Source organism: Lipotes vexillifer, unplaced genomic scaffold, assembly GCF_000442215.2.
Source record: "Lipotes vexillifer unplaced genomic scaffold, Lipotes_vexillifer_v1.1 scaffold306, whole genome shotgun sequence".
Taxonomy (NCBI): Eukaryota; Metazoa; Chordata; class Mammalia; order Artiodactyla; family Lipotidae; genus Lipotes; species Lipotes vexillifer.
In genome coordinates, this window is record NW_006789814.1 from 1343598 (window position 1) to 1353261 (window position 9664).

A 9664-nucleotide genomic window follows, 5' to 3' on the forward strand; every position below is an offset into this window, starting at 1 on the left:
TAGTTGTGGCTCACGGGCTCTAGAGCGCAGGCTCAGTAGTTGTGGCTCATGGGCTTAGTTGCTCCGCGGCATGTTGGGTCTTCCCGGACCAGGGCTCGAACCCCTGCCCCCTGCATTGGCAGGCAGATTCTTAACCACTGCGCCGCTAGGGAAGCCCTGACCTTGATTTTTAAAATTGGGTTTTAGGGCTTCCCTGGTGGCGCAGTGGTTGAGAGTCCGCCTGCCAATGCAGGGGACACGGGTTCGTGCCCCGGTCCGGGAGGATCCCACGTGCCGCGGAGCGGCTGGGCCCGTGAGCCATGGCCACTGAGCCTGCACGTCCAGAGCCTGTGCTCCGCAACGGGAAAGGCCACAACAGTGAGAGGTCCGCGTACAGAAAAAAAAAAAAAAAAAATTAAAATTGGGTTTTAATTTGATGTTATAGAAAAGTCCTCCCAAGAACTCCCCACTCATTAAATATATATCCATATCTGCATATGTACACTTATACATAGTCCAGGTCTAGGGCTCAGCCCTGTCTCTCTCCTGAGACAATTTTTCTGGCAAGATGACTTCGGCAACTGCTCTCCTGGAACATATCTTAAGAGGCCTTTACTGTATTAAAGAGAAACACAAATGTGTGATGTATAATGAGCCCAATTTCTTTTTTCTTCTTGTTTAACATATTAAGTACTGGGGCTATTTACACAGTGGTTGGCAGAGTGTCAAATAAGAAACAACCTTGCGTTTATGGCTTCATTCGGCTGGAGTTTCTTTTCTCTCCTAAATTTCTCTTGGAAAAGCTTCAGCTTCAGGGGATGGTGTCTGAGCTCCTTGTGTCTCCGCTCCAGTTGGGTGCCGGTATCTGCACTGCCTTCTGGATCTTCTCCCACATGAGGCTGTTTCTGGCAGAATCCCGTGAGATGTTGTATCTCCACAGAGAAACCTCTGGTAACAGTGACTTCCTGCAGTGCCAGCTCCTGGACTCGGGTGTGGGTTTAGAGGCTTCTGGATCAGGAGGCACAGTGCCATTAGAATGAGTCTGACTCAATCCCTAATAGGAGCCACAGGACCTTGGGCGGTGTGTTTACAGCATCCGAGCCCGGTTTCCTCACCCAGAAGACATTTTTCTACAGGGCTTGGCAACAACTGCATGATGAGAAAATGAATACAGAGCCTCCAGTATATATGACAAGCCGGGCACAGGATGGCTGGCATTACTGTACACAGAAACACAGGGTGTGGAGGTTCTGGACGGACCACCCATGTCAGGTTCGTCCACTGCTCGGGCTCAGAGTCCCAGCATGCTCTACAGTACGGACGCGCTTACGTGTCTGCTTGCTCCATCTCACAACCAGACCACATGCCCCTTTAACAAACCCATACGTAGTACTTATCACACGCAAGCGCAGTTGTGAGCACTTTAGAAACGTTACCACCTTAAATCCTCATAACATCACTAGGAGGGAAGTGCCATGACCATCCCTGTTACACAGAAGGGAAAGTGTGGCACAGAGAGGTCAGATAACTTGCCCAAGGCCACACAGCTAGCGAACCAGCAAGAAACTTTTTTTTTTTTTTTTTTTAACTCTCAGGGTTGGCAAAGTCCTGCAGAATGAATACATACACAAACGAATGAATGACTGAGTCTCCATACACTTAGGGTCAACTATGAAGGCAGCAGCTCCTGGCTCTAAAAATGGTCCCTAAGTGAGGGCAGGCGGTATGTGAGGCCTGGATGGGTCAGCAGAAGGGAGAGGCAACCGGGGGCCCCGGTGTCACCTGCTCCCTGATTTCCACACCAACGAGGTTAAGAAACTGAATTATGGAATCAACGTAAATATCTACCAACTGGGCAATGGCTAAATAATCTACTCACCCACCCTCCAGGGTCCTCTGCAGCAGATCTGTGGTGAGAGGGTGAAGGCTTAGGGCTCTGTAGACTGTCTGCCTGGGCACACACATCAGCCTTGACACTGCCGAGCGAGCTGACCTTGGACAAGTCACTTTACCTCTCTGTGTCTCCATTTCCCCAGTTGTAAAGTGAGGTACTAGTAATGTTCTTTTACTCCAGGCAAGGCAAGAGGCACGAGGTAGGCAAAATAATGCCTCCCCCAGAGATGTTCTCACCCTAATCTCCAGGACCTGTGACTACATTATCTTACACGGCAAAAGGGACTTTGCAAGGTGTGACTAGGGACCTTGAGATGGGGAGATGACCCTGGGTTATCTGGCTGGACCACATCTGATCTCAAAAGTGGAGAACCTTTCCCTGCCGTGGTCAGGAAAGGTTGAAGATGTGGAAGATGTGGAAGATGTGACTATGGAAGAAGGGTCAGAGGGATGCGGCGTGGAAGACGGCAGGAGGGGCCACAAGCCAAGGAATGCAGGAAGCCTCTAGAAGCTGCAAAAAGGCCACGAAACAGATTCTTCCCTGGAGCCCCCAGAAGGAACCAACCTGGCCAACACCTTGACTTTAGCCCAGTGAGACCTGTGTCAGACTTCTGAACTCCTGAACTACAAGACAATACATGTGTGTTGCTCTAAGCCACCAGGTCTGTGGTATTTGTTACGGCAGCCATAGGAGCCTAATGCAGATGCACGGAGGAAATGGGCACAAGGACGGGAAGGACGTCCCCTGAACTGCCTGCGTCCCCACCTGCTCCCTCATGTGAGATTCAGCACCGGGACTCCTGCTGGCCCTTCGAGCATCTTCCCTCCTGCAGCAAGCAGCTCTGCTTCCCCCTCCTTGCTCTTCTCCAAGTGCACTGGAACCCTCCGCCAGCCCACAGGATTCACTAGTTTTTCTCCCTACAAGAACCTGAAGTTTGTGAAGGCAGAGACCATACTTTAAATCATCTTCGACTCCCCACACCTAGCAGAACACCCCTGCACTTGTAACATGTTTGCCAAGTGGAAGAATTCATCAGCCTCCTCATTCCTCCAGATGCCTGCTCATTCCCACTGCTGGCTGGGGTCCTGCCATCATGCCTGGGGCTGCGTTGCAACCTATGCCTCTCGGGAGCTGCAAAGGCGCTTTCCACGGCTCAGCGAGTGCCCCTCGGTTCCTCCACCGCACACTGGCATATGTGTTTTTAATGAGAATTTTAATGCATAGTTTCTCCAACAAGTTGAATTATCTGCAGCCCGGGGGAAACTGATTTGCCTTGCCTTAGTGCCAAATGAACTTTCAGAGACCGACTCCATTATCCTAAGAAGGAACGATAGTCCCTCAATTCTCATTTGCTCACTGAGCAATAATGTAGACTTTTAGTAGCAACATCAAAAACACGTCCTCCACCTAAGCCCTCACGCCAGCGAAATCCTTTTGGACAGCGAGCTCCAGTCCACACCCTCAGGTTGCTAGGCAGCCCGCTTTCCCGTCTGCAAAGGCTTGCCAGGCTCTTGCCCATTCTGCAAGAAATATTCAGCCAAAAGTGGAGTGGGAACAACCTCCAAAGATACCCTGAAAGTTATTCTACTCACTTTTGGAATTCAGATTTTTTTTTGAATTTGTGCCAAGACCCAGTGAAGTAAAGAAGAAAATAAAAGGGAAACTGCCATTTAATTTCTGTTCATTTATTCATTCATTCAGGCCACGAGTGTCCCTGGTGTGTCAGATTCTATACTAGGAGCTGGAGAGAGCAGTGAACAGAAACAGACCCAGGCCCTGTTTCCTGAGCTTCCATTCCAGGGCAGAGAGATGGACACTACTCAAGTACACAAAGAAAATCATTTCCACTCATGGTATGCGCCAGGAGAGGCTGGGAGAAAATGAAAACAGAGTAACGGGCTAGAGAGTGGCGCTGACAAAGGTGCTGGGAAAGGCTTCTCTCTGAGGAGTGGAACTGAGCTGAGACCTCACAAGTTGGAGGAGCTGTCCATGCGGAGATGGGGAAAAGCTGTTCCAGGCAGAGGGAACAGCAGGTGCAAAGGCCAGAGAATCCCATGGAAGTCTTAGGAGGTCAGAGTGGCTGGGTCTGTAGAGGGAGAGGAGGGGGGCACGAGATAAGGTTAGGGGAGTAAGTGGGGGACCTATCGGGGGACACTTCACAGGCCACAGCAAAGAGTCCTGAATTTAACTGGTGCCGCTGGTGGGTTTTAATCAACAGTGATACAATCTGACTGATGTTATACAAACCTCACTCTGGCTACAGTGAGGGAAAGGGACTGTAGGCAGGGCAAGAATGGAAATATCTTTAGCAAGTGCTCTGGGCACCCTGCCCATTTATAACTAAACACATACGTGGCATATGGAGGTAAAAGAAATGATTTGGCGAAGACAAATTTCGCATCCAGAAACTATAAAATGTGTAAATTTAATCAATTTTTTAAAAGTTCAAACTGGGGTTAAGATCACATTTTACTTCTAAAGCTGGGGAAATATCTAGAAATTCAGCCTAGAAAGATACTCATCTGATGAATTTTAAAAGGCTACACTATGTTTAACATGTCCTTGAATACTGTCCAGGACTGTGGATTCTAGAGTCAATCATTTAACAGGTCCAAGGCTTAGAGCAACAAGGTGCATGTAACTCAATCCACCCAAGGATCTTGTGTCAACGTGCCTTAAAGGTCCAAGTGGGCAAGCGTTTAACTGGTGAAGTGATCCAATCAAAGAAAAGATTTTGATGTAGTACATTTTTCTGGGTCAATTCAGAATCAAAGCTCTCTAGAAAATTTGCCCTCAGGGTATCAAAGCAGGTTCACTGAGCAATCAGACGCAGTTGTGTCCAGCGCAAGCTTGGTCTCTAAAGAAGAGTTCATTGTTGGCCTCTCTTGGGCACTGAAGTCCTGAATCCTGACTCATTCTGCCCTTGAAAATCAGACAGATCCTGAGATCTGTCCTGGGCATCAGCCAAAGTGTACTCTGGTGGGGGAATGGGGTGTGGGGGAGTGGAGGGAATCAAACTACAGTCGGACCCTGACCAGCCAATTAAAAGCTAAAGGGCCGCAGAGACAAGAAAAGAGGCTGAGACCCCAGGACAGCTCTGAGCTGTCAGATTCCTAGGTAAGAGAGGAAACTGTCAGATCCACCCCTGACCATGTGGGGCAGGACCAAAGACCTAGTTAAGAACCAGCCAGTGCATGTGTACGAGCTGGTCATCACTGGGCCAGACCCACCAAGATGCCATGCTCATTTATTTGCAAATAGGGTTGTCCTGGGTGCCCTATTGATACAGATTTCACAGGAGAAAAGGCCACTGCTGCTGTAGGTCAGTCCCAGATTGACAGGGACGGGAGGACGGGGGCGGGGCAGGGCTGCAGGTGACCCACCTCAGAGGGGAAACTCCCTCGCGGTCCCTGCTCCTGGCACAGCAGAGACAGGGCTGCTTCACACTCTTTCTAAGTCACGGATCTCCGGAAAGCCCTTCCTACCCCTCAGGCCTACGTTTCATCTCGCTAAACCTGAGCCTCGAACACCAGCGTACTTAAGACTGGTGTTGCTCTTGGCAACTTTGCCTTGTCTTAGTAAGTGTTGCCTAACTATAAGGCTTGAGGAGAGATGGAGTGGGGAGGGCGTCCCTTTGGGCTGCGGAGAAATCATTCAGCAAGTGTGGGTCCCAAAGGTGTCCACATCCTAATCCCAGAGCCTGAGAGCATCTTACCTTACATGGCAAAAGGGACTTTGCAGAACTTGAGGTAGGAGATGATCACAGATAATCGGGGGCGGGGGGCTGGGAGGGCACTGTGGTCACAAAGGTCCTTATTAGAGGAAGAGGAGTCAGAGAAGGAGATGTGGCTATTATGTAGACAGAAGCAGAGACCAGAGTGATGTGATTGCGGCTTTGAAGACAAAGGGGGCCACAAGCCAAGGGCCTCGAGAAGGCTGCAAATGGCAAGGCTCCTCTGGAGCCTCCAGCAGGAGCGCGGCCCTGCCCGCGCGCCTTAATCGGAGCCCAGAGAGACTAGCTTTAGACAATAAACCTGAACTGTTTTAGACCACTAAATGTGTGGGAATTTGTTACAGCAGCCATAGGAAGTGAGAACACAGCGAAAGACAGACATGTCCCCAGTTCAGCCTTGTATAATTCCCTCAGTGAGACGCAGACGGGCCGCGTTCCCTGCAGGTATCGTGGAAGGGCTGCTTCCGTCGTGTAATGCTCTCTGCAAATGAGAACATCTTACAGGGATAATATGCTGGTTATGTAGAATTTTGTCCTGTGACATTTTAAGACATTCTGGATGGGTCCCAAGATTTGTATGAGCCTGCAAGTCATTAGATTAAATCAGTATGTAGCCCCCCCACCTCTTTTCATTAAGAATTATTGTACTCCTTGCTATGAACAAGTATAGAATTTCCAAGTCTTCCGTTTTTATGGGCTCAACTCTACTTTTCCTCAACAGAAAAAAAACGGAACTCCGGAAAGCCCTTCCTACCCCTCAGGCCTACGTTTCATCTCGCTAAACCTGAGCCTCGAACACCAGCGTACTTAAGACTGGTGTTGCTCTTGGCAACTTTGCCTTGTCTTAGTAAGTGTTGCCTAACTATAAGGCTTGAGGAGAGATGGAGTGGGGAGGGCGTCCCTTTGGGCTGCGGAGAAATCATTCAGCAAGTGTGGGTCCCAAAGGTGTCCACATCCTAATCCCAGAGCCTGAGAGCATCTTACCTTACATGGCAAAAGGGACTTTGCAGAACTTGAGGTAGGAGATGATCACAGATAATCGGGGGCGGGGGGCTGGGAGGGCACTGTGGTCACAAAGGTCCTTATTAGAGGAAGAGGAGTCAGAGAAGGAGATGTGGCTATTATGTAGACAGAAGCAGAGACCAGAGTGATGTGATTGCGGCTTTGAAGACAAAGGGGGCCACAAGCCAAGGGCCTCGAGAAGGCTGCAAATGGCAAGGCTCCTCTGGAGCCTCCAGCAGGAGCGCGGCCCTGCCCGCGCGCCTTAATCGGAGCCCAGAGAGACTAGCTTTAGACAATAAACCTGAACTGTTTTAGACCACTAAATGTGTGGGAATTTGTTACAGCAGCCATAGGAAGTGAGAACACAGCGAAAGACAGACATGTCCCCAGTTCAGCCTTGTATAATTCCCTCAGTGAGACGCAGACGGGCCGCGTTCCCTGCAGGTATCGTGGAAGGGCTGCTTCCGTCGTGTAATGCTCTCTGCAAATGAGAACATCTTACAGGGATAATATGCTGGTTATGTAGAATTTTGTCCTGTGACATTTTAAGACATTCTGGATGGGTCCCAAGATTTGTATGAGCCTGCAAGTCATTAGATTAAATCAGTATGTAGCCCCCCCACCTCTTTTCATTAAGAATTATTGTACTCCTTGCTATGAACAAGTATAGAATTTCCAAGTCTTCCGTTTTTATGGGCTCAACTCTACTTTTCCTCAACAGAAAAAAAAAAAAAAAGAACAACAGGTTTATTCTGGGCCTGAGATAAACCTGCTTTGTAACTGTTTAAATTATGTTCCAGCACACCCTGATGTGATCAGGTTTCTAATCTGGTTTAAACACAGAAATCTCTGAAGATGTAAATGTAACGGTCAATAACAGTTTTCTCTCTGGAATTCCCAAGTGTGGGGAGTGGCTTATGGAAACTCTTGCTCTGGGTTTTCTATGATAAAGACTGTAGGAAATCCTAGGCAAGGCGCCTCCTCCAGAGACACACTAGGAAATTCATGGCTAATGGAATGTGCACAAGCTTTGTCAATGTGATGGCGCTTGGTCCCCACACTTCCTGTGCTTCAGCATCACCCAGAGAGCTTGTTAACCCACCCTTCTGGGCCCCAGCCCCAGAGCCTGTATTCCAGCAGGTGCAGGATGGAGCCTGAGAATCTGTATTGCTAACAAGCTCCAGGTAAGGCCCACGCTGCTGACCAGGAGCCACACTCTGAGAATCACAGGAGGAGAGGAATGCCTCCTATCCAAGGCCCATTTCCTCCCAGGCCCTAAGGGTCCACGCTACCTCATCTGATTTGACTGCCCCTGCCAAGCTAGTTAATACACTGCAATTGATGAAATGCCTCTGTCTCCTACTCGACAGGAAGCCAGGGGTTCTCCGGCTTGGCTGCATCCAGGAGCCACCTGGAGAGCTTTTAAATCCCTCAGTGCCCAGGCCTCACTCCAGACCAATGAACTCAGGATGGGGCTGGGGGGTGGGCAGGTCTCAGAGGTTTTAAAGCTTCCCAAGTGATCCAAAGCACAGCCATGATGGAGAACGGCTGCAAACGTGAGGGGGGACGGAACGATGCTGACCGGCTGAGGCAGACAACACATGGGGCCTGACGCCCGGCTCGGCTGTCATCTTCGGTGCCCCTTGCACTGTGACACTTAACTGGTGCTCAATAAATGCCGGCTGGATGAATGAATGAACGCTAATTGACCAGCAAGCATGCGCGGGGCAAGCGCCTCCTTTCTCCAGGGTACTTGGAGAATACATAGAAACAAATTAGGTCATTATCAATGACTAAACTTCAGGAGGCAGTAATAATAAAAGGAGCTCCTCTGAGAAAGCCCTGCCTGGGAAATAACTCCATATTCTTAAGTCCAAATAAATATCATGACAACCATGGATCAAAACTAGAAAACATTTTGTTTTTTTGGTCCAGAATAGGAGCTGGCAAACTATGCCCCACAGGCCAGATCCAGCTGCCACCTCCTCTTAAAAGTAAAGTTTTATTGGCACACAGACGCACCCATGTGCATCCATACTGTCTGCAGCTGCTGCCATCATGGCAGAGCTGCGTATTTTTGGCTGAAATGGTACGGTGCGCAAAGCCAAAACATTTACTCTCTGGCCTTTTAACAGAACAGCCCCTGCCTTAGAGAAATGAGAGGACGGACATAGACGAAACATAATGTGATTGTCTTTAGGCGGGCGGAATGATGGGTGACTTGTTTTCTTCATTCCTATTTTTTCTCATATTAGCCAACTTTTTGAGTTAAATAAAGGAGCACATACGTTTAAATCACCAATGGAAGGAGAAGACAGAGGCACCAGTTGGAGAGTTGCCTGGCCCCGGGCAGTGACGGTACCTACCTTGTTTCCAATGGCCTTTTTGGGTGGGAAGTTGTAGGCCCTCACTTGAGGGTACTTGTTCTGTAACTTGTGGTGCAAACTCCTGAACTCCGTGTACCGCCGATAGACGTTCCACTCATTGTCTTTTATCCGGATGTAGACCTTTCGAGAAAAGGAGAGAGCAAGAAAATGTACATGTCTCTTAAAGCTCTCATTACAAAGGGGTGGGATTCTGGCAACGCTCCCCCCAGGAAAGCCAGCTCTGCAAGAGCAGGGCCACACCCCACCTCCCGTGTCACTGGAGGCCCAGCGCCGGCAGAGAGGAGGGACTCAGTGTACTGAGTGTACCAGTGGATACACGAGAGAATGACTCCATCAGGCAGGCTGCATATTCATGAACATCAGTTTCCCAGTATCAGCAGAAATCGGCAGCCCAACGAATCTTAGAGACGTATTTTTCATACTTTTGTCACATGCATATTGTAATGACAGATTGACAGATTGCAGGGGAGAGGCCATTCATCCTCGCTGGCCATGTGTTTCCTCTTCTGTAAAATGGAGCTAACAGCACCTCTTCCCAAGGTGGTGCAGATCACAGTCAGACATAGAAGCCATGCAGCTGTGCCTGGGATCACACAGACCAGCATGCAGAGGGGGCAGGATCAATCTCGGGAGGGAAGGAAGGAAGGAAGGAGGGAGGGAGGGAGGGAA

General features: G+C 49.4%; 1 protein-coding gene across 1 annotated transcript in view; it reads right to left on the reverse strand.

The window, feature by feature from the left end:
* The window catches only part of SNX29 (sorting nexin 29), a 569236-nt gene that overhangs the window by 84390 nt on the left and 475182 nt on the right, over positions 1-9664 (reverse strand). Inside the window, exon 19 of the mRNA XM_007462815.1 lies at positions 8975-9115. Within this exon, the coding sequence (XP_007462877.1) occupies positions 8975-9115 (141 nt within the window). The remainder of the gene's footprint in view (positions 1-8974; positions 9116-9664) is intronic.